The sequence below is a fragment of the Pteropus alecto genome, unplaced genomic scaffold (assembly GCF_000325575.1).
Source record: "Pteropus alecto unplaced genomic scaffold, ASM32557v1 scaffold69, whole genome shotgun sequence".
Classification (NCBI taxonomy): Eukaryota; Metazoa; Chordata; class Mammalia; order Chiroptera; family Pteropodidae; genus Pteropus; species Pteropus alecto.
The window spans coordinates 9246303-9271195 of record NW_006494610.1 but is presented as its reverse complement, the minus strand read 5'-3'; the positions used below and the strand labels follow the sequence as shown (position 1 = coordinate 9271195).

Genomic DNA, 24893 nt, shown 5'->3' with positions numbered 1-24893 from the left:
AATGTGCCAGGTAGTTTGCCTGGCTCTTTAAGGTATTTTATTAAGTCCTACAGCAACTTGCTGAGAAAGTTTATATTATTATACTCATTTTATACATGAGGAAACAGATTCTCTACTCATGCATCTCAAACTGAGGGTACATACCTGGATGCCCAGGTTAATACAATATAACATCAGAAAAATAACTATGCTGCATCTTCCGGGGTTGGTGATGCATAAGCACAATCAGTGGAATTCTCTTCAGCTTCATGTTTTCAAAGAGGTTTTACTCTTGGAGCTACTATTTCAGTAGCAGTGGGAAATCTCTCCACTTAGAAAGAAAAACCCTTCTTGGGTTGAAGGAATACTTTGAACACCTTCTAGAGGTTAGGGTAGAAATGTTTAAAATACCTGAGGAAATAATAAATGGTACTTATTCAGCCACATGTACTAGGATTTGATGTGGCTAAGCATGGTTGTTCTTGAGACATCATGTAAGAAGAGAATAGAAGAGAGTCGAGGTGACTTTCAGTGAAGAGAAATAGGAAGAGTGGATGTGTGTGGTAGTGTTGTTAGGTTGCTGGTATGCATGGTTTGATGTCAATTTTATTCCTTGTTTTCCCACAAAGTCTTTATTAAACTCAAAAAAGAACTGCGAGGCTGGATTTATTTTAAAGATTGTGGTCAATTACCAGCTACAACTTCAAGGGATACTGAGAGCTGACTTGCCGAGACCACTTAAGGGAGGCTGACACATCTCAATTGCGCTTGTCTCTGTGGCCCTCGTGTTCATTCCCCCCTGGGTGTCTATGTGTCAGTTCTCTTTTATAGAGCATCTGAAAAAGTTTTAGATGTTTGAAAAACAGAATGCTTTCCACCCTAGAACCCCTCACTCTTTTATTTAGATTAAGTAATTTTAGTTCTGTAATTATGTTTATCTCATTACCCTCCAGACACTTTTGCCATCCTAGTAACCCTTCTGTGGGTGAGCCCATACTTATTAGCAAAGTCCTGATATTTGTACAACAGCGCATATTTAGACCTTGCTTGATCTTTACGTGTCCTGCAGTAACAGGATCTGTTTAAGGTAGATCCTCTATCACTGTTTTGTGTGTTGCAAATTCTTCACCGTTGACACTTTAATTATATTCCACTGAAATTCATTAAATAACTACTTAGTGCAAACCAGTAACATATTTGAGAAATGGACCTTTTGAAGCTAAGTTCTGTATTTTATATCCATTTGAACATATGTGAAGATAATTTGGTTTAGCCCATTATTACTGAATTTTGAGATATTTAGAGATAGTGGTTTTCCTTCTATCTTTTTGCCTACCTCATGATGAAAGTATGCAATTTATAGTATGTTATTCACACACTGATAGTAATTCATTAATCAGTATTCTTTAAGTAGATACCAAATACAAACCCACCAATATGATCTAGAGTCTAACATTGTATTCTTCTATTAAGCACAAGAATATTGTGGGATATATAGTTAAAAGTCATGCTGAAGTTAAGCTACTCCAAGTCTCAGATGTAGTCATGTCTTTTTCTTCTAATAATCTTATCAAAACCAGACTAACCTTTTCAGTGAACCTTTTTCAGTGCTATTTCCTCATGTCCTTGTTTTCTTTCTGTGTGCTCACAATTTACCTTTAATGAGTTGTCTTCAAAATGATCGGAAATTGATTTTATGCTTACCTAATTTTCCCACTCCTCCTTGCCCATCTCTTCTCTAACAGTCTCGTGATGTCTCTGCTTTCACTGGATGACTTTACAAAGATACCAGAAATTGGAGAAACAAGGACAATGACTTAATAATAGCTGGTTGACATTTTCAGAACTTTAGAGGACCACCTACTTCTGCACTTGGCCTTATAAGAGTAATGGTGAGGCATCAGAAAAAAGGATTTATAACAGGTTAGAAAATAAAGGCTATGAGAACTGATAAAGATGGTGCATTTGTCCCCCCAAAAGAGAAATGTATTATAATGGTCAACTGTTTTGCACATTCCACAAAGACCAAACAAAAGGAAATGGATTTAAGCCGGACTATTTAAGGATTTGTATTGAGTATAAATAGGAATTTTATGATTCTAGATATTGTCTCTGGAATGACTTTTTAGAGGAAGTTGGATTTTTTCCCTCTCCTCTAAAGTCTAAAAATAACAGATTTTCATCTTTCAGTAATGGCATAGTCTTATAATGCTCCCAAAGGCTAACGGAGCTACTAGATGACCTTTGCAAGTCCTTTCTTGCTGAGTGATTTTGTCTTTTCACAAACTCACCTCACATCTACAGATCTGTTGCATTAGAGTCACTCTTATTCGTTCTCTTTCTGTCATTTAAAATGCTGTTTACATTCCATCATGAATCTGCTAATGGAAAAGTGACTATGCAGTTTTGTGCACTATTCTGTATAAAAATAAAACTATGTTTATATAAAACATTAATACTTCATATACCATTTCAGTGATTTAAATGGAAGGAGATACTTGATAAATTATTTTTAATGACAGTATTTTTCAGTTTAATAGTTTGAGCAGAACATTTTTTCTGTCTGTTGTGAAATTGAATATGTCATGCATTTATTTTTACCTTCTCTTTCAAATATTTCATTACTAGTTAGTTCTTTGAGCTAAATTGTTCTATAGCTGCAGGTATTTTTCACTATAGTACTTTTTAAAAACTAAAGTACTGTTAAGCAGGTCAATTATCAATCCCAAAAGAACAAATGCAGTTTGGGAATCTCACACCTAATTTTCTGATTTGGAAGTAAAATAAATCATAGATATAATCAAAATATCAAAGTAAATACGAAAATATCTCCATAACAGTTACTGTATCATTGGGACAGTGTCATTCCTTTTGACCTTCATTACTTTGTACTTTACTCAATTAAAGACAGAGAAGGTAAATTAATAGAAACCTTTGATCCTTGGCTCTTTGATTACAAATGGTGTGACCTTGGGGCAATTTCTTTAAATTTTGTTAAGCCTCAGTTTTATCATTTATAGTATAACATGGTCATAACACAATGCTTATTAAGATTTCTGAAAAAAAATGAATGCAAAATGAGTAGCATAGTGCTTGTCACTTAGTAAGAACTATAAAGGTAGCCATTTTTATGCATTAACAAAGACAGAAATGGTGCTTACTGCTGTAGTTCACTAGACATTATGATAGGCACTGAGCAGGTAAGAATGAAAGTATTCAGCTCCTTCTGTGGGAGCTCTCGTGTTTACATGGGAAACATTAGGTAGAAACAAGTAATTGTGATAAAAGAGTGATCATAGAAATGCAGATCTTTCAGAAAGTGGAATTGGATGATAACTTATTGGAGAAAACAGAACTTCCAGATATGAAAAAAAGAGATGGTGTTATTTAGATCATTTTTCTTTGTGCATTGTTCTTATAAAATTAATAGTAGAGATTCATTTTGCATTTACTTGACTGTAAATGATTGTGTGTAGAGCACTGTTGGAGGGCGTGGAGAGTCTCACAGATGATCCCATTTTGAATACTTGAATGTTTATATTTAGTATTCTAGGTTGACTTTATGATTACTCATTGAGTTTTCATTATAATTTTGTTTCTTTAACTCTGCATATTATCATTTAGTTCTAATCCTTTTAAACTATGTGGGAGTTTTGACAATAATACATATACTTAAAAAGTTAGTTTCATCCCCCCCTATCACACACCCTCTTTCTAATAAAATTGTTTAGGAAATGGATCTTCTATAAAAAAAAATGCTCTATAAAACATATACCTGTGGTTCTTTAAAGTGATTTGCTGGAGTTCCCCAAGCAGGTTCCAGCTGCTCTTTCCTTTTTAGTCTTCAGGTTTATAAGTTGACAAGGTCTATAAAGGTTGTCATGACAGGTTTATCGTCATCATTGGGGTATATCACGTTGGGGATCATCATGTTGCCTTTGAGATCTGACAAGGAGGATGACATTGCCATAAACAATCCGTGAGAGTGAGTGGGTTAACGGGTTTCTATTTATTAAAGTGTTCCATAACCTAAAGTCATCTGAGAACCATTGATAGTTTCATAGACTTCTTGGTATTGGAAAGAAATTTGGAGTTGACTCTTGTCCGGCCTCACAGGTAATGTAAGGATGACCTTTGTCATTCCATATCTCTGACTGGTGAGTATCCTGCCTCTGAGTACTGCACTTGGATGGATGGAAGGAAGAGAAGAAAGTTTGCGCTTGCAGTGCTTGGCATTGTGTGGGAAATGTCTGTAATGTGTATCAACAGGCATATGGAGTTAGCATCTCTTTTCTGTACTTGAGATAGAGGTCTGGGTTTCTGAATTGAAGATGAAGTCAGGTGTCTGGCAAAGGAAAAGAGGTCCATATTTTACTGGCCCTAGAGCAATGGTTCCCATCCTTATCAGACCCAGTGCCCCCTTTTGTAGCAAATAATTTTAATGTGCCCCATAAACACACAAACAGAATTTGTAGGTAATAACCTATCTTTACATACTTAAACACCAGATACACTTTTCTTTTTTTCTATTGTGGTAAAATACACATAACATAAATTTTACCATTTTAACCATTTTTAAGTATACAGTTCAGTGGCATTAAATATATTCACATTGTTGTTCAACCATCACCACTGTCATTGGAACTTTCACATCATCCCAACTGAAACTCTACCATTAGACAATAACTCCCTACTTCCAGCCCCTGGCAGCCACCATTCTACTTTCTGTCTCTGTGAATTTGACTACTCTTTATATCTCATGTATCAGAATTTCCTTCCTTTTTAAGGCTGTGTAATATTCCATTGTGTGTATATACCAGAGTTTGTTTATCCATTCATCCACTGATACACATTTTAGTTTCCATCTTTTGTCTACTGTGAATAATGCTGCTGTGAATATGGGTGTATCAATCTCTTTGAGACTTTGCTTTCATTTCTTTTGGGTATATACCCAGAAGTGGAATTACTGGATCATATGATTGTTCTATTTTTAATTTTTATTTTTGAGAATAAAAAATTCTATTTTTAATTTAAAACTGCCATACTATTTTCCATAGTGGCTGTGCCATTTCATATTCCCGTCAGTAGTGCACGAGGGTTTCGATTTCTCCACATCCTTCTCAATAACTTTTTAGTCTTTCTGATAGTAGTCATCCTAATGGGTGTGAGGTTACGGTATCCCATGGCAGTTTTGATTTGCGTTTTCCTAATGATTAGTGATGTAGAACGTGTTTTCATGTACTTATTGGCCATTTATGTATCTTCTTTTGAGAAATGTCTATTCAAGTCATTTGTGCATTCTTTAATTGGGTTATCTTTTTGTTGTTGAATTGTAGGAGTACTGTATATATTCTGGATGTAAATGCCTTATCAGACATATAATTTGAAGATATTGTCTCCCTTTCTGTGGGTTGCCTTTTCATTTTCCTTTTAGTGTCTTTTCACATACAAGTTTTAAATTCAGATGAAGTCCAATTTAGCTTTTTTCTTTTTGTTGCTTGAGCTTTTGGTATCATATCCAAGAAGGCATTGCCAAATCCAATGCTTTGAAGCTTTTTCCCTCTGTGTTTTCTTGTAAGACTCTCATAGTTGTATCTTTCGTATTTAGGCCTTTGACCCATTTTGAGTTAATTTTTGTATATGGTGTAAGGTAAGGGTCCAGCTTCATTCTTTTGTATATGGATATCTAATTTACTAGATTTTTAACTTTTCACTTTCAGTCTTATTTATAGTCTTAGCTATATTACCATTATAATGTTTTAAATTTCCTTTCACGTATAACTTTTTTGTACTAAATTTTCAAAATATTCTACTTATTTTCAAATTTGTGTTATATGGTCATTTTTATTCTTAAATATTTCTTTGCTTTTTCAATCTTACTTATTTTTAACCATCATGTGTCATCTCTTTCTATATCTGCCCACTTGATATATTATTAATTTGGTTTGAATGCTATTTTTCCATTGTAAGATTATTTTTATTATAAACTATGATTATTATAAAAAGAATTTACCCTAAATGATGTCTAGTTAGAAAATGAAAAACACTCATAATCCTGTCCTCAAGGAATAATAACAATTTGGTGTATATCCTTCCAAATACTATTGATTATATACATGTATCATGCATATGTGTTGTAATCTATCTATACACTTTCGTAGCCTGTTTTTTTTCACATAGTGTATCCTGTACATTTTTCTATGTTGACTCAGGCATGGCCATCACAATTTTAATGCTAGTATAAAAATGTTCGTATGGCTGTACCATAATTTGCTTAATGAACTTCCTATTCCTGGATATTTACATTGACTGTACTGTTTTTGTACTGTTAAAATATATGAATATTTTAGGATAGAACTCTAAAAAGAATCATAGTGTTTGGATTTATGGTATTTTTAAGGCTTTTGAAATATATTGTCTATTGCCCTCTGAAAGGTTGTAACACTTCTACTGTCAGTCATAGTATGCGAATGTACTCATACTCCCAACACCATTTTTACAATTTACCATACTGGTTTGGCTAAAAATATTTTAATTGTTTTTTTGATAATGAGTGAAATTGACTCTTCTTATGTTTACAAGTTTGTGCATTTCCTCTGTTGCCAGTTCTTTGCTTTATTTTTGTTTCTTTATTGTTGCTTTTTCTGTCCTTATTCTGTATTGATTTATTTGGTTTCATCTTATCTATTTTAAATATTTTAAATAATAGTTTTCTCATCACCATCTTTCCATAGTCTTTTTCGTGAGTCTTTTAATTTTCACTATTTCATTTGTCAGAATTAATAAGTAATTTTTCTCTTTTAAAATATTACTGGATTTAAAATAGGGAGCAAGAATCATGACTTGAGAGATGACAGTTTTAGGAAGATTTCACATCCTACATCTGCCACTTGGAGTGGCTTTTTCCATCCACTTGCCACTGTGGTAACCCTCTTGGTTCTATTTGATGAAGCTCTAAAATGGCTGTGTGGATGGTTTAAACACTTTTAACTTTCACAAGTCTAAAGAGTTACAGGCTACAATTTCCTCCTGAGGGAATATTTTGCTGGTACTAGAATCTCACTAAAGTAGTAGAAATAGATTGTTCTCTCATAATAAACACCGCGTTATCTGCTAGGTATAAACTCTTTGGACTTCTGTTTAAATTACAGTCACTAGTTTTCAGCAAGCACACTGTGTAGTCAGAAATGCTACACAGGAGAAGGAGAGATAGAATGAAGGTTCTGTTTAGAAAAGGTTTAGTCTTATCTGAGCAAGGAACCAAGTGTTAGTCAAGGTTTCAGGATGATTTCATGGGTAGGAGATAAATGGAATATCTGTAATCAGGCTTTTAATCTCTCGTTCTTAAATTATATTTTTAATTATAATTATTGATTACTATTATTAACTTTAAAAAATATTTTTATTGAGATATAATTCGCTAACCATACAATTTGTCCATTTAAAGTGTACAATTCAGTGTTTGTATATTCACATTGCAGGGCAGCCATTACCATAATTAATTTTAGAGCATTTTTATTAGCCCAGAAGAAATTCTGCACCCTTTATTATCTGATTTTTTGATTATAGCCATATTAGTAGGTGTATAGTATATTATCTTATTGTTTTGATTTGTATTTTCCTAATAAGTATCGATAGAGAGTTGATCTTCATGCTTTTTAACTCTTATTTACTCTTAAAATTGAAGTTTGTTAAATCCCTAACGGAAGTCCTAACCTGGCATTTATATCTGTTAGTGAGAGTCAATCAAGGGGACATTTATTGATTCTGTGATATACATTTTTCACATTTAACATCACTGAAATCAGCACATCTTATAATAAGTATAATAAGGCTTTTATAAAGATAGTTTTTGAAAAAAAGAAAATCCACTTGGCATTTAAGAAGTTTACTCTTTCTGGTTGCATAGTCCTGGAGCAGGTGGTTTAACTAGAAACTGAAGTGTTCTCAAATTAGGACCAAATAATTCTTCCTCTTATAGTTCATCAGATTAAATTTTTAAATAACTCACGATGTGCAGCCTTTCTGCTTATATAAACCTTTTCAGATTAGTGTGCCATGCCAATACTTGCCAACCTATTTTATCATGTCCTAGCCAATCATGAGGTATTTGATGCATTATTTATCTTCATTTTTTAATAAATAATTCCCTATTTCCTTGTAAGAAGTCAATTTACCAGATATTTACTCAGGAATTTTTTCCCCCGTTTTCTTCTTTATAAACTTTAGGTCTCTGTGTGTAAATTTTTGTGAAGACATGCAGAGATTTATTTAAAGCTGCTTGTTATTTATCGTTTTTAGACTCACTCTTTTTTGGTGGAGAGAACTGATGAGAAAAAGCAGTGAAGGCTTGTCTTTTGTTAATCTTCTCGGGACTTTCACCCTGTGCAGAAACTGGCTTTGGTCAGAATGTATGAATTAAGCAAAGTCTTTTAATGTTGTTTTATAGGAAACCTACATTTTAACACAACTTCATGAATTAGCATAGCAGAAATAATTTTAATGATTTCCAGTAGTATAATCCTAAATTCTTTATTTGCCCCATTTCCTCCCTGCTTCCTTCACTTGTCTGTCCCCCTCCCCCCACCATCGTGGTAAAAACACCTAACTTGTCTGCCTTCTTGACAAAATGTTAATTGTATGGTAAAGTATTGTTTGTTAACTGTAGGAAATGAGGAGTTGCCCCATTTCTTTTTAACTTACATCTTAATGCTATAAAGTGACAACCAGATACTACATATATATAAGAACTGGGCAGGGTGGGGAGGATAACAATTCTGTTGACAGATGATGATGATATTTTATAGATTTTGGCATCAGATTATTAATAGATTTTTTTTCCTTTTACTGAGCCTAATTTGCTTCTGTGTAATTTCCGTTATTGATCTTAATTCAATGTTCTTGAGTGTCACACAGTATATTTTCGCTTCCCGTGTGAGGGCTCTTCAACTATTTATCAGACATTCCGTTTTCTCCTAGTCTTTCTTTCCTTAACATTCTTCCCTCTGTCAGCCTTTCTTCAAATGAAGTACAGTAGTTTATAGTCTTTTATGCCATCTTTCTGAACATACACCCATTTTATCATTCATTGTCCTTCCTAGAAAAGTGGTTAAAGAGGGTATTTCAGGTGTTAGTAGACCAATTAAAAGAATAATAAGGCTGTAGTTCTTGTACTTGGGAATTATATGCACTTGTACACATTTTGTTTGTATTAACTTCTCTGTAAATTTTTATATTGTCACTTTCTTCTCATTAATTTGGTTCTTCCAGAGAATTACTGATACTTTAAGATACATTAGTAGCAGGTGTTGGTATTTTCAATAAACTGCTTGTATTAATAACTTCCTTTAAAGCAGCCTTTCCTTACACCCAATCTGAAGTGTTTCCTGACACCTGTTCCTCCCTCTCGTGAGACCGAGGACAGCTCTTATTCCCAGTCATTCTGTCCTTAGTGTGTGCTGTTGTGCCTACAGTTCAGTGGGTACTTCGTACATATATTTTGAATGAAAGAAAAAAATGTGATTGTTCATTTCCTTCACTATCTCTTGATATTCTGAATATATCTTTCTAGAATCAGGACCCATGACTTACTTACCTTTGACTTGATTGTCTAACATAGTTGTTGATACAAAGATGCTAGAATTGTGGCTGTGTGGATTAGATTATTTTGAAGGTGGATATGGCTAGAGAATAGTTGCAGGTATGTAAAAGAGGTGAGATAAAAGGCATTTGGGTCCAAATCCTAAAATCCTTTGAATGCCATGCTAAGAAGTTTGCACTAATGAGCTGATACAAATTTAATCATTTTAGAAAAATAGTTTTGGGAGGAGGGTAAAAATTGGGAGAGTGAATATGTTTTGAATATGTTGATATGCAGGGAGAAGTTTTCTCTGTACTGATGGGATTAGAATTTATCTGTCAAAAACTTAAGGAGAATGCCTAAAAAAATGTGCAAACATGCCTTGAATATTCTTGTTGAAAATGCATAAATATACTTTTATTCAGCAATCTTTTGATATAAGATCACTGCCCTTTTTTTTTAGTATGATTGTCTAGTTCAGACTTTTTTGCATATTCATAATGGACTCCTTATTTCTAGTTTCTGTATCTTTCAAGAAAGAATTTAAAGGTACCTGTAAAACAATCTGAATGAAGAATAGTTTCAAATTTTAAAACCTTTTCCCTCTCTCTATTTAACATTGTCTCACACTTATCTAATTCAGTAGCCTTTTTTAATAGCTTGTTTTGAGTCTTTCCAAGGCATCTAACTTAGTTTTCGGGAGGAAAACCAAAAAATAAAAATAAAAAACAAAACTCGAACCCAGCTCTTTTATTTTTTATATGTTGATTGTCATAATATTTCATTTTGAAAAGTTTTTAACTTTAAGATGGAACAGACAGCAAAAGAAAGAAAAGAAATAGGCTTGTGAAGTACAGTGGAGAATTCTGGTTATACCTCAATATCCAATACCCAGTGTCCCTTGATATCTGTTTTCTGGACACACAGCCAGGTGAGACCAGAAGGCTAGGTTCTGGTCATGGGGATATGAGTGGAAATGATAGTTGCAACTTTTGGGCTGCACCCTTAATGGGAAAGCACATTCCTCCACTTCCCCAACTTATTCTCCCTCCCACTGACTACAAGATTCATGTACAGGTGGGATCACGAATAATTATCTACACCTGAGTTGGAAACCATGTCATGAAGATGGCAGAGCAACAAGGTAGAAGGCTCTTGGATCGCTAACATTGTCAAGCTGACTGTGAGCCCGGATTGTTCACACTTCAACTGCTCTGTGAGAGATGGCATTCTTTCTCTCTTGTTTAGATCACTTCCATTGCCTGAACCAGAATCCTAGTTAAAACTTGAAGGTACATATGTATGTGCCAAAAGCGTGATGTCAAATGGAATTGATTTAGTATGAGCTGGTGAAAATAGAAAAAGGGAATGGTGATACAGCAGGTCCTTGAATAATGCTGTTTCATTCAAAGTCATTTTGTTATGCTGTTGGTAAGATGCCATAGGAATTTAACTCTTGTTCATATCAATTAGCCTGTGGTAAAACTGGTTTCATTATATGTCATTAAGTTTAAAGTTCCAGAATGTATCGATGGCATTAAATGAGATTTACTGTGTATGCTTTGGATTACTTACTGAAGGGAAATGTTTAGAGTGGTGAGAGAATGACATTAGCTCACATCATGTTCGAAACACATGGGTCATCCAGGTCTGGTTTGATAATTCCTCAGAGCAGGCGATGGAGAGAGTATGTACAATGTGAGACGTTTGACAGGGAAAAGTATGTCTGTGTATCTTTCTAAATATGCTTAGAAACCATTGCTTATGTATTAATAATGAAGGTTATAAGAGTTAATTCACACTATTTTTTTTTTTAATTTAGCCTAAAATCAACCTACCTCCTGCTCACCCCTACCTGCTGATTAGTAGGGAAAATTATAAAATGTTCTAAATTACAAAATATTGGTAAAGCCTTAGTTCAGTCTGATCGTTTAAATAGTCCATTTATGTAGTGCTTAGATGAAAATGTTTCATAATTTGCCACCCTTCCTCCTGTTGTTCTCCCTAATTGGCGCAGAGGACAGTGGGAGGGTGGAGAGGAAGGGAAGAGTGACTTAAACTCATTGTAGCAAAGACAGACTCTAGTTTCTTAGATGTGATGTGCTCTGCCTCTTCTCTGGTCTTGAAGGTGATGGTTCTGACCTGGGTGCTCCTGGCAATTGAAGTCTCTGGTGCTGTAACTCATGGCTCACTTAGAGCCAGGTTGCTTGAGCTGCCTCTAGTTGCAGACCCCAGAATTTCTCACCAGAGTCTCTGTTGGGTTATGGTCTTGGTGATTGTCACACCTGCTATATTGGGCCAAGTAGGAGGCCCAGTGTTGGTCAACTCAGTTTCCACACTCCCTGAAAATTCCACAGTCCTTGCCTTGGCTAGGAAAACTGAGCCCCAGAGGCTCCCCTGCCTAAACATGGTGTGGTCCTTTTTAGTGCCCATGTTAATAAGAAGCTCTACTTTGGAGTAGTAGGGGAGAGGAATGAGACAAGAATTATGAAACTTGGGAGTAAAATTTGCTGTGATTAGAATGTGAGATTTATATATGTGAGTAATGAGATGGGAACGTGAGTTGAAGCAAATAAGATTAAAGAAGATGATTTTATTCAACTTTAATCGTGGAAGAGATATGACCAAAAATTACAAAATGTTGATCCAAACTTATGTACAGTGTAAAAATTTGGAAATTACAAAAATGAGGAATAAAATTGCATTACTCAGATATGAACCTTTTCCAGTCTATTTCTTTCAGTGTACTTTTCTTTGCATGAATATATGTATACAGTTGGTCCTTTTTATTTGCAGGTTTCACATTCACGGATTCAACCAAGTGTGGATTAGAAATATTTGGGAAAAAAACAGAAAGTTCCAAAAAGCAAAACTTGAACTTGCCATGTGCTGAGCACTATGCTGAATCCATACAAAGGAAGCGATGTGTAGGCATACCCTGCTGTAGCCTGTATGCAAATATAGTTTGTATGCAAATACCATGCCATTTTATATAGGGGGCTTGAACAACTTTGGATTTTGATGTCTGAGGTGGGATCCTGGAACCAGTCCCCTCAGATACCGAAGGACAGCTATATTTGTATGTATGTGTGTGTTTGTGTATGTGTGTGTTTGTGTGCGTTTGTGTGTGTATATAGTTTAAAAATATTACATATTTTTGTTTTTTTCTCTACAAATTATGTTTGTGTTTTTTACCATTTAGAATATTTTTATTTTTTGTCAATGTTAATTCATTATGAATTAAAGAAATCTACACTTTTGATACTTGTTAATTACTAATATTTTTTTCCTCTTCTGTAGTTTGCCTTTTCACTTTATGGTGATTAAAAAAAAAACCAAAAACCAAAACATTTGTAAGTTTTGGTACTTCTTTGTTTTGTTTGTATATCTACATGTTTATATTCTTGTATATTTAAATCTAGACAATGTTTTAAAAGTTTATTAGTCTAAAGGCCAGCTCTGTGTCAAAGAAACCTAATCTGACTGTGGCCTAAAGAAGATCGATGTTTATTTCTCCCATGTGATAAGTCCACGGTTAGATAGTGCTGGGGTGCTGTGCCTCACATGGGCATTCTGGGACCACGCTCCTGCCTTCTCATTGTGCCACTGTGCCCTGGGCATTGTTGGAACAAGACTATAGGCATACCTGTTTTCCAGTTCATCTAAGAATCAGGAGAGAGATAATCCTTGGCTGTATTTTCTTTTTATACACACATCACATGTCATTGGTGAGAAACGTAGCGATGTGGCTTATACCTAGCAGCAAGGGAGAATGAGAACTGTAGTCTCTAGCTGCCATGTTGGAAGTCATACTGTTAATACGATAGAAGGAGAGAACCTGTGTTATGGGCAGTTACAAGTCTCTACCACACTTGTTCTTTATTTCTCGTGGTCCTCTGAAAGAATTCTCCTTCCACTGTTCATATTTATAGTCACTTAAATTTTCTTACACTTTCTTCATGGCCCTTCCTCTCTCTCTCCTGCCTTCCCAGTCATCCAGCCAGTGAATAAATGTTTCTTGCTCTACTGCTGTGGGGTAAGTTTAGGAGTAAGCTTTGGGGATATCATGGTTATGAAACCAAGGGCTATCTTCCCTCATAGCTTATAGTCCAGTGGGTGAGAGAGAAATTAAATCAGCCATTCTAGGGGTGATCCATAGACCCTGGAGGTTCCTGAGACCATTATCATAGTAACACAAAGATGTTCTTTGCCTTTTCTATTGTGTTTGCTCTGATGGTATCAAAGTAATAATGGATCAAACTGCCAAATCGAGTCAATAGCACCCACTTGAACTAATAGTCATTGTATTCTTCACCATTATGTACTTATGATAAAGAATGCTGAAGTCATAAAAATCATTATTTTTATTAAATCTGGATCATTAGGTACTCAGCTCTTTAAATATTCTTTATGGCCAGATGTGAAATACATCCAGAGTACTTAAATGTGTGCTGAGATATGTTGATTATCTTGAGAAAAAGCAGTTGTGTGATTGAGTTATGAGTTAAACTAGTTGCTCTTTTTCTGGAATACCCTTACTTGAAAGAGTGAGATAAATTATGGTTAGTTCAACTTGGGGATTTGTCACAATTAGTCTGTCACTTCTAGGAAAACAGCTAACTGTATTTGTTGCCAGTAATAAAATTTGAACCTTTGTGCTAAATACATACATGTATACATACATACATAATCGAAGTTTAAAAAACTTGTCCCCACTACTGGGGCTTGACATCTTCCCAAGACCTAAAGCCACTTCTAATGAAATTATGGGTAATATTAAAAGGTGGTGTTTTCGTACATTGAAATTATGTCAATATTCTATTCTGTATAACTCACTGAACTAATTTACAGATCAGACATGGGTCAAAGTTTCATTCCAAGTACAACATAGACCAATGGGTTGTAAAGTACCAAAGTATGAAAAGTTCGTAGAAATGCATTGTAACCAAACTTTTAGCTACTGCTTTCAAATTTTGGTATAGAACCAAAGAATACTCTCCACAATGATCTGTAAATGCTATTGAAATGCTCTTTCCTTTCCTAATTACATAATTATTTGGAAATGGATTTTCTTCATATACTTCAACAAAAGTAATATATTGCACCATATTAAATGCAGAAGTAGATATACGAATCCAGTTGCCTTTTAATAAGCTATTGCAGAAATGTAAAACAATGTTACTTGTCTTACTTTTAGAGAAGAGAATTATTTCATAAAAGTAATATATTAGTTTTATTATAGCTAGTGAACAACTAGATGGATATAATTATTCTGATCATTGATCAAGAAAAAAGAAAGGAGTTGACCTTTCTTCTACCTCACTGCTTCTCAATCTCTGGCTTGCATCAGAATCACATCGAGGGATTATTAAAGCACAAACCACTGAGTCTCATTCACAGTGTTTCTATTTTAGTAAATTCTGGGTGGGGAGTGAGAATGTAGATTTTTTTTAAGTATTGCTGATACTGTTGGTTTTTAGACCATACTTCGAAAACCACTGTTATGTTTCTTAGGATTTATTGGACAAACCTGTTTGAGCTACCATTTAGAAGAAGGAAAAAAAAAAAAGATTAGGTACAGGTTTAGGGACAATGGCTGAAAGTGTTGACTTAGTTGCCAGAAATTTAGGAATTATAAATTGAGCCAAACATTATGTCCAGAGCTGTTCAGTGTCTGAGGCTCAGCTCTAATTACAAGCTAAAAAGTTAGCCTAATGTAGTTTCATGAATTCTAGCAGAAGACATGAGATTCCTGATTTGGAGACAAAAGGGACTTCATTACAACAATTTCAGTTGCTAGAGAGTCAGCGTTTATGGTGATTTACCAAGCCCCAGTAACCCAAGGGCAACATAAAGGGAGCCCGGTGATGGCTACACAAGCAGTGAGTTATGTTGCGATGGAGGAACCCTTAACTTAGCGATTGCCAATTTTTTTTTTTTTTTTTATAATATGCAGTAAGCCTGCCTGGCCTTTGTCCCAGAGGGTATATTATCTTTAATATACTGGACAGTAAACAGGCCTGCTCTTAGCTCCAGTGGGAGACATTGTCTTCTAAGTCTGTTCTCTATATACATTCTCGAAAAGATGGTTGAGAAGAAAGGCAGTCAGTGCCTCCTCTCACATGTGTTCAGAAATGTGAGAGAGACCCATGGAGGATTATAGGTCAACATAGGAAAAATTGAGAAAGTTTGTATGTATTATTTACTAGTCATTATCGTAGATAGCTGAGCAAAAACCATGAGAACAAATAGAATTGAGTTTTAGAGAAAGTGATGTATGGTTCTCTTATGAAGGAGAATGTTTTCCCCTTGTGTGGTTCTAAATTTATTTCATAAATGTGTATAACTTTTATTAGGAGCAACATTCCTTATGTTTATAGGACTTATATGAGATATAAAACAACAATTATATGAATTTATATATAAATTTAAAAACAAATTAATACTAATTTAATGTGACAAATAATGATATATTAGCCACAATAAATTGCACTTACAATGTTTTTTTTTTTTTTGGAATTCGCATACCTCTTCTACAGTGTGCTATATAATGACTAATTTTCCCACATCTGTTCTCTATCGAAACTTATGTAACTTTCTTTTTTAAAGCATACGGTCATTATCATTTGATCTTCACTTGGCCCAAATGCATCATTAACCTCCATTGTTTTTCCCTCATTAGCTCAAGATAATTAAAGTAATACTACTTGGCACAGGATTAGTCCAAACTTTTTGGATCTATGTTACAAAAAGCAAACTCATAACTGGCTGTCGTAGCTTGGAAATCAAGGTGAAATTATCTTCAATTATGACTAGAGTGATAACTTCCTGCTTTGCCCAGCTCAGTCCTGGTTTATGCTTGTGCCCCCTCTAACTCTCAAAAGTGTTCCAATTTGGATGGTAAATTGTAAATATTCTCCCTAAGTAGGACTTCATCTAAAAGTTCAAGTGTTGCCATGAGGCTTCTCTCATCCTAGCTTTCTCTCAGCGTCTCACTGCTGCTTCCCTGTGTTTTGGCCCTTTATTTCAATGATGTCTTTCATGACATAATCATGGAAAATGGCTTCCGTGGGCCAGATTTCACGTGATTCTTTTAGTGCTGTGATTTTTCTTGATAGCTTTCTTATAAAAGGCTAGATCTCATTGGTGCCTCGATCTTATTCCTTTTGTGGGGAGGGGGCGGTAAATCACTGTATCCAAAATTATTATTTTGTGTGTATATATACATACATATAACACATAAACATATTTACATATACTAATTTGTAAAATGTTTTATTTGATGGTTTGTATAAGATCTATAAGCCTAAGGAATTGGATTCCCTATGACAAACTGGCCAGGTGGAAATACACGACCCCTTTGTGGTAAGGGGCCTAGTGATTGACAGCCAAACCAGACAGAGTGGTGCATGGATGGGTCCCCATGCAAGGTGAAGTGTTCGGCACTTAAGTACCTTAGGCACCTCTAAACACAAACTCAAATACAGACTCTGAAATTGTATGGCTCTGTTCAGTCATATGGAGTCATTCAAGTGACTCAGAATTTCTTATATTGTTTCTTGTCATACGAACAAAAATACTGAATTAAAATTTTTTGAAGAAAACTTGTAGACCTCTAAGAATATGCTTGTGGCCTTCAGTCCTCCACTCTTCCTCACTCTCTCCTTGTGACTCTGTAGACTTGACTTATAGAAACATTGATTTCTCAGTTCAGTTGGCTGGTGTTTGTGGTCTCTTTGGGCTGCCAGGAAAGAGCCCACGATTCTCCTTTCTTTTATTTTGCCTTCCTAGAGTAGCCTTGTGTGTGCACTCATTCTTGCTCAGTCTAATAATATGATACCTATCTCAGGCATAAATGGCTCAAAGAGTAGTTTTTTTAATGTGAGGATTAGGGAAAGGGGTCATTTGAAGGATCTAGATTTGCATGTTTACCATCAGACATATGCCATAAATATGTATATATGTATTTAAACATAAATTCATAGCTTCTTATAGCTAAATTTAAAAGATTTTTAGATTATTACCCCTGTTGGGGAATTATAATTAGGAACAAAATCTTCTCCCAACCCAGCAATCTTCTTCATAAAAGTAGTAGAGAAAGAAAACACTTTTATTATTGAATAAGTATGGAACCAGAGTGTGATGTGCATCGTAGGCAGTCCATTAAAAGTTGCAGAGACAGAAAGGAATCGCATCCCTTATATAGCCAAGCTGATACAACCTATTACATACATGTTTTCAAGATAAACAATAACTAGTCCTTAAGTAAGAGGCTTGACAGCACTTTATATCATACCTTGTAGTTCATCCTAACTTTACCTGTTAACTGGGGAGACCATTTGTGTCAACTAATTGGCTTTATACAGAGAGAATTGAATTTCTCATAACTTTATGACAGGAGGTAGTTTTGCAATTTGGAGCAGGCACTCACCCTAGTTAGGATCCTACCCTCCCACCAAAACTGTGAGATGGGCACCATCTCCTCCCTTAATGTTTACAGTTCAAAGAAATGGCTCCCAGGTCCTGGAGAAAGACATTTTGAGTTATAAACATGCTCCCCTCCACCCCCAAAGCCTAGTTGGTTTCCAAAAGTATGGAATACACACACATACACACATACATTTCAAAGAGAGAAAAAGTTACATAAAATGATAATTTTTCTAAAATAAATGTCTAAGAAGGGGAGGTAAATCTTTCAACAGGGCTAATTAAGCCTCTTATTTTTAATTCACAGTTGCCCTTGTGCCCTTTATTTGCTTTTAAAATATAAGGACCTTGATCTTGTTAATCTTATAGTAGCACTATGATAATCAGAAGTGACTTTAAATGCCCTTGTAATTCGGTTTTATTCCAGTTTAAGCTAAATTGTAATTTAGTTTTATTCAATGTGAAAATTTTTAATTGTTAAATTCTACATAAAAAGTAGGATTTCTTAAAAATAGAGTAGTGGCGTCAGGAATTCAGCATAAGATAATTTGAAATCAGCATTTTAATAGTTTTTGAATAGCCTGTGATGTTGGGCAGTTTATAATCCTGAAGCGAAGAAAAATAAATGATATAAATATGACCCTAAGCAGAGAATTAGAAAAAGAATCTTCTTAGGAAAAAAAAGTATTTTCTGAGCTCAGAGGTTTTCTTTTTTTTTCTTTTAAACTTTGCCAGCAGTTAAAACTTGGAATTTCCTATACTGTCCCTCAACAAAATCAGAGGTAGGTACAATTTGATTATCATTTTTATAATGATAACTTGGCATAATTGTTTTCAAGGAATTGGAATCTAGCCAAAGGTTACTTTACTTAGATCTCGATTTATTTTAGTCTCCACCACCACCACCACTTGTCTGAACTTGATGCATTTCCATTTCCTAGTCCATGAGACCCAGAGTTGCAGATGAGATCCCTCTCAGTGTTACTCTGGAGGCTCTTCCACCATCTGCATGGTGTCTTATTATCAGATGCCGAGCTCCACTTCATACACCTGCTTGGCTAAATATTTGCTCTCAGAGATAGAATTTTCTATCAGCCACTGCCTCCTTAGAGACCTGAGGTATGCCCTTAGTGATCTTACCCGTGCCTTTATAGTTACGGGCCTATCATGGCCACATTCCACACGCTCTTGACTCCTTGGGAGTTACTGTTCCTTCCCACTAAAGTCTCACTTCTTTCACAGTGACCAGCTTGTTGAGAGTTACTTTACAAGCCACTTAGTTACCTTGACCAGCCTGGCCTTGTGACTAAGCAGTGGTCACACACTTTGATCTTTCCTGACCAATACATGTTGTATATTCCTTGTTTCTTCTTGAAAGGAGAGTAATCCAACTCTTTTAATCCCACCTCTGGATCTAGGTGAAAAGCAATAGCTGCCTAGCTGAGCACTGTTAGGAAAATTTACCTTTTTCTCCCTTCCCTGCCCCTCAGCTACCTTCCAATTTTTTTTTTTTTTTAAATAATATTGCTTCCTGCCAGTGTTTCAAACATGACTGTGCTCACTTTATTTGTAGAGAACAACCTTTAACTCTTTCCTGTACTCTATGTGGAAATAATACCAGTATTTAGAATGTTGAAACCATAACCATGCAGTGTTTGTAATTTTCCTATTAAGACTGTGTGGAAGTGAGAATTGAAAACTAATTACAAAAATTGCTAAGCTTTGAAAAGTATTTTTTTCAGCGTTTCTGCCTCTAGGATATGTATTCCACACAGAGTACTTGTGACTAGCAAGAAATTAGGTAGAAATTTAATTAATAAGAAAGCTGTCCCCACTTTTTAATGTTAAACAGATTTCAGGATTTTTTGAACCACAAGCCATGACTAGATGCTCATTGCAAAGTAAGCTAAGCTTCCCATGCCACTTTACTATTTTTTATTTCTCCCTTTACATAGCTTTCAGACCTTACTTACTAGTTTATAGCATGTGAGTCTTTCTCTAGGTCTTTGAGTTGTTGTTTCACTGATGGAATGGACCATGGGGCGGTTGTTCATTGAATCTCGCTGTGCTTATGGAATCGCCACCTCTGTGTGAGGCTACATGGATTTAGAATGTCCCATGATCACAGCATGGCTGCTGCTGACTCAATTTGCAATGCTCTAGAAACCTAGAGAGCCTTCTTGAAGATAGCTTTGCTGGAAACTGCCTAGGATGTGTTTCTTGGAGTGGACCTTCGGAATCAGAGAATGCGTGAGCCAAAATGTCTATAACTATGCTTTTCACAAAACCAAGTACACTCTTGTTGATTAATAAATAATGGGTTGTTTATATTGGAATTGTTTTTATTGGCAGATGCCCCGAAAGATTCAAAGGCTGTCTGTAAATGAAGAATGCCCTCATTATTTATTCAATTCCTGCTTTTCTACTTAATGTGCCCATATCTTGGGAAAATTTTCTTGAATATCAGATCACAAGTAAAATTTAAGCAGTATTTTTCTCCAAAATTTTCAAATAAGACATTTAACTATAACCTATTCTCAAATGCCTCTGATTTGGATGTGTGCGTCTGTGTGTAGCTGGAGGGAGAAAGAGGCCGAGAGAATGAAGTCCAGAAGTTTGCCATCTAATTGTATCAGCCATAAATAGCTTAAATAAATTCGAATATATTTCTGGTTGATTGCCTATGTCTAGTGCAAATTAGCTGCTGAGAATTCAGATAGAAATATGTGCAAAGTGAGAGGCAACAGGGATCACATGGGCAGTGGGTCTGGAAAGCTTGATGAAGGAGATAAGTTCGATGGTTAATAGAGGATCACTGTGGTGGTGGCAAGAGGAAGTAGAGCAGATCACACTTTGGCAAGGGAAACAGTATGTTTGAAGATTTGTGGTGTGATCAGTAGTAGGTGTTCTTGGAACTGTAAGTTGTTCAGTAATGCTTGGGAGTAGAAAGCACTGTAGGAATGGCACTGGGAAAATAGGAATATGGGCCCAGGTAATAAAAATCCTGAGCCCTGTCTGTCAAACAGTAATAAATACATCCATGATGTATAGCTCTGGCCAAAGAAATGTGAAGCCAAATGATAGACTTGTCATATCTTATTTGTTTTGTGTCAGTATGACGATGTCTCAATATCTATCAATCAAGAGGAGCCAGACATAATTGAGCAAATTTATGTAAGGATAGCAGCTACTGTTAATTGTGAAGGATAAGAGGGCTCTACTTTATAAAAGGCCATGTCATCAGTAATATTTTTGATGTTACGATGGCATAGTACTAGGGACTCAAACTGTAAGCAGAGCTGTATACGTAGAGAGTGAAGGAGAGTTTCGAGAACGGGTTTATGACTTGGGTTACAGAGAAGCTAGAAAAATGGGGAGACATTTCTGCCCTGCATACCATTGCCTCCTGGTGCTAACAAATTATGTTGGCTATATGTCAGTTGTTTAATAATGGTGGTTGACCATAATTGCATGAGACATGGCTATTTTAACATATAATTTTAAAATTATTTTTTATGTGGCTTCTTGGCACCACTGCCGTCTACTTCATAAGAGGCAAAGATAAAATTATGATAATTGGCCAAAGAGTTTAAACGTCTTCCAGTGGGGAGCAAAATCTTGAATAAAACTAATTTATAGTGCTTCAAGTTATAAAAGATTGAAATTTTTAATGCAATGGAGAATATTTTTTTCAGTTGAGTTTTATTTATTGAATTTAAATATGAAGTAATAAAACTAAGATGGGACTTAGTTTTGAGAACTTTTCTATGTGTTTGGAAAACAACAAAGATAGTTTTGATATAAAACAATTCAGCTGTAAGAGAAAGTGTGTGTGTGTGTTTTTGTGTTAGAAGTTGGATACATATGTGATGAAGTTAGAAATCTCTTATTCTATACACTTACTTTTTTTAGGTGCTGGTGAATCGGGGAAAAGTACAATTGTGAAGCAAATGAAGTAAGTAGATTTAAAACAAATTTGTTCTTTGTGTTTAAGTGTACTTTTCCATCAAAGGAAGTAAGTATTTTCTTTTCCTTTTTGTCTCGTTAGAATTATCCACGAAGCTGGTTATTCGGAAGAGGAATGTAAACAGTACAAAGCAGTGGTCTACAGTAACACCATTCAGTCAATTATTGCTATCATAAGGGCCATGGGGAGGTTGAAGATAGACTTTGGTGACTCAGCTCGGGCGGTAAGTTATTAAATTCTTTGCAGCATGCCTGATGAGTAAAAAGAATCACTTGTATGATAATACCATAGTACATGACAGATTTATCAGCTATCTCAGGACTATTTTATAAAAGAAGTCAAAAGGATAGTAAGTGAAGTGAGTCAGAAGCTTTAGAAATGAGTGAAATAAGAACACACAGGATGGTGCAATCTTTCCTTTACAGCTAGACTACTTTCCTTATCTATCAGATAGTTTGGACAACTCAGTAACCATTCCAATCTTTTCTCTGTAACAAGTGATACTGGGTTCTCCCATATCTCCATAACAATTTTTAGTCGATACTGCCAAGTTTAGTAAACTGCCTACACTGGCACTTGTCAAAATTTGTTTCTGTAGTTTGGAATGCTAAAATGATCTAATTATTTGTATTTATGCCTGGAATAAAAAGCAATCTAATCTCATATGAGAACAATAAAAGTTTGCATGTTTTTGGAAGGAAAATATTGGCTGTTAGGAAACACATACCAGAATTTCAGCACTAAAGGGACAAGAACTGTAGGGTACAAGCTAGTTCTACCCCCTATTTTATCAGTAGAGAAACGGAATCCGGGAGAGATTACATGATGGAAAGATTGCCACTCAGTTGGTGGTTACCAGGGCACTGTGCCTATGCTTCCTAATTTGGCTCAATAACTTGTTTTCAGTTTGATTGGAAGTAGCCTTGGCCTAGTCCATATGACATTTTCCTTTTCCTCTTTTCACCTATTTGCTTGCTTAATCTGTTTATTTCAAGTTTTATTTTTTGTGTGTAGTTTTTTTCACTATTCTTTTTTTTAATAACTAGTCTTAAACCTGACCTTCTCAGAAACCTTTTTAACTGAGTATCCAGCTTTATTTTTATTTTTTTGTACATTGTAGATGTATTATTATTTCTACTGCTGCTACTCCTTTTTTTATAGTTTCTTCATGTTTTTATGTATTTAATATGCGTGTGTGCTACCTCACTACTAACACTATGAAGATTTTTTGAATACTTTTCTTTTTTGTTACCTTAGTGTTCGCTCCATTTTTTTTTTTTAACATAGAGACTTAATTCATGTTTAATAGGAAAAGAAATGAGAGAAGACATTAGAAAATATACATTGGAGAAATTTGTAAAATAAATGGTTTATTTTTTGTGAGTTAGTCTAAAATTTCTTTTTAAGTTACTGGGACATATTAATTTGCTAAGCTCTTTTAAACAAAGATTTAAAAGCTTAGTGTAATGAATTAAAATTTTCAAGTAGATTTCAAGATTATTTTTAATAATAGTTCATAACATTCTTCTAAATTGTCATTTCTGAAACAAGATTTGATCTTATCCAGACATGTTTTATGTTATCTACTATCCATTCAGTCTGTAACTTACTCATTTATCATGGATTCATTCAACAAACGCTTTTTAAGCTTAGTTTTACGTAGAAGGGAACCGCCTTTAGATAAAAGAAGGAATTAGTACAAATTGTAATTTACACTAATTCCAATTATGGTAATTTAAACCTTTTATCAAGTTTACATATAGTATTCTACATTTATATCTTATATGTGATTCTTAGAAAGGTTTTGTAGCCTACGTTATAGGAGGTTATGAAGGGTCATTGCAAGCAGTTATGAAGTCTTTTTATATTTTTCTCTCAAGGAATGTTGCCATTTTCTGCTTTCTTTTTTTTAACAACATTGCTTGAATTTAGTTTCAGGACTGCTGGGAGTAACGGCTCTTACCATAACCTTTATTCTTTTTAGACTTTTCTCTAGCTGTAGCCTAGTAACTTTTTACCTTCAGCTTATTACTTCCGTTTGCTTTAGCTATTGTTATTAACTCCTTCACGCAAATGCCTTTTTGCTCCCACACTGGTTTTGTGAGTCCCCTCTATGTCTTGTGTTGCCTTGCCTTCGCACAATCTTTAAAATACTATGAGGCTCTTGGAATTGTGCTAAGGAATGCAAAGATGAATTAAACATGGCTTAGACGTGAGGAAGGGACGTTGGAGCTTGGTAACGAAATGTGTAAGAGTTTTCTAGACAAAAACAAGGAAAAGGCATTCTACAGATAAGAAACAATTATAGTCAAAGAGTGAATTTTTTTTAGGGTATCAGTTCCCGGAAGGATTATCCTTGAGTCGATGGGTAACCAGATATTTAATTTTGATAAGTACCGGAGATTTGCTTCAGAAGAAAAGCGATGTGAATAACTTTTTCTAGCAACCATGCATCAGTGTCTACCAGAATCTCACTAACTTAGATATTATCAACATTTTAATTTTTATTATCTCATGAGTTAAAAATATCATCTTTTTTCCTTAGTTTTTTCCCAATTTTTTTTTACCGAGGTGGAGAATATTTTGTCTTTTTGTATATCTTTTGCAAACTCCTCTTAATATTTTTCAATCAACTCTGTTAAATTACTTGTCCTGTTCACATTGTTTCTCTTTAAATATTAGGAGTATTAACCCTTTTATATTTTGCAAATATTTTTGCTCAATGTTTTTCTTTTAGTTTTTTGAAATATTTTTCTTGTTACAGAACTCTTATTTTTTTTCCAGTCAATTCTGATTTCTGTGTTTGTCTTACTAGACAGATATCTTCAACTTACTATTTTTTTTAAACTACTCTTATTTTTTTAGAATTTTTATAGTTTTATTTCTTTAAATTTCTCTCTTCACTAACCTGGAAATGTTTGTGTCCCTTGAATTGTTGCC

General features: G+C 34.8%; 1 protein-coding gene across 1 annotated transcript in view; it reads left to right on the top strand.

Annotated features, from left to right (window-relative positions):
• The window catches only part of GNAI1 (G protein subunit alpha i1), a 72265-nt gene that overhangs the window by 23418 nt on the left and 23954 nt on the right, over positions 1-24893 (top strand). The window contains exons 2-3 of the mRNA XM_006925742.3: positions 21899-21941; positions 22035-22176. Coding sequence (XP_006925804.1) covers positions 21899-21941; positions 22035-22176 — 185 coding nt within the window. The remainder of the gene's footprint in view (positions 1-21898; positions 21942-22034; positions 22177-24893) is intronic.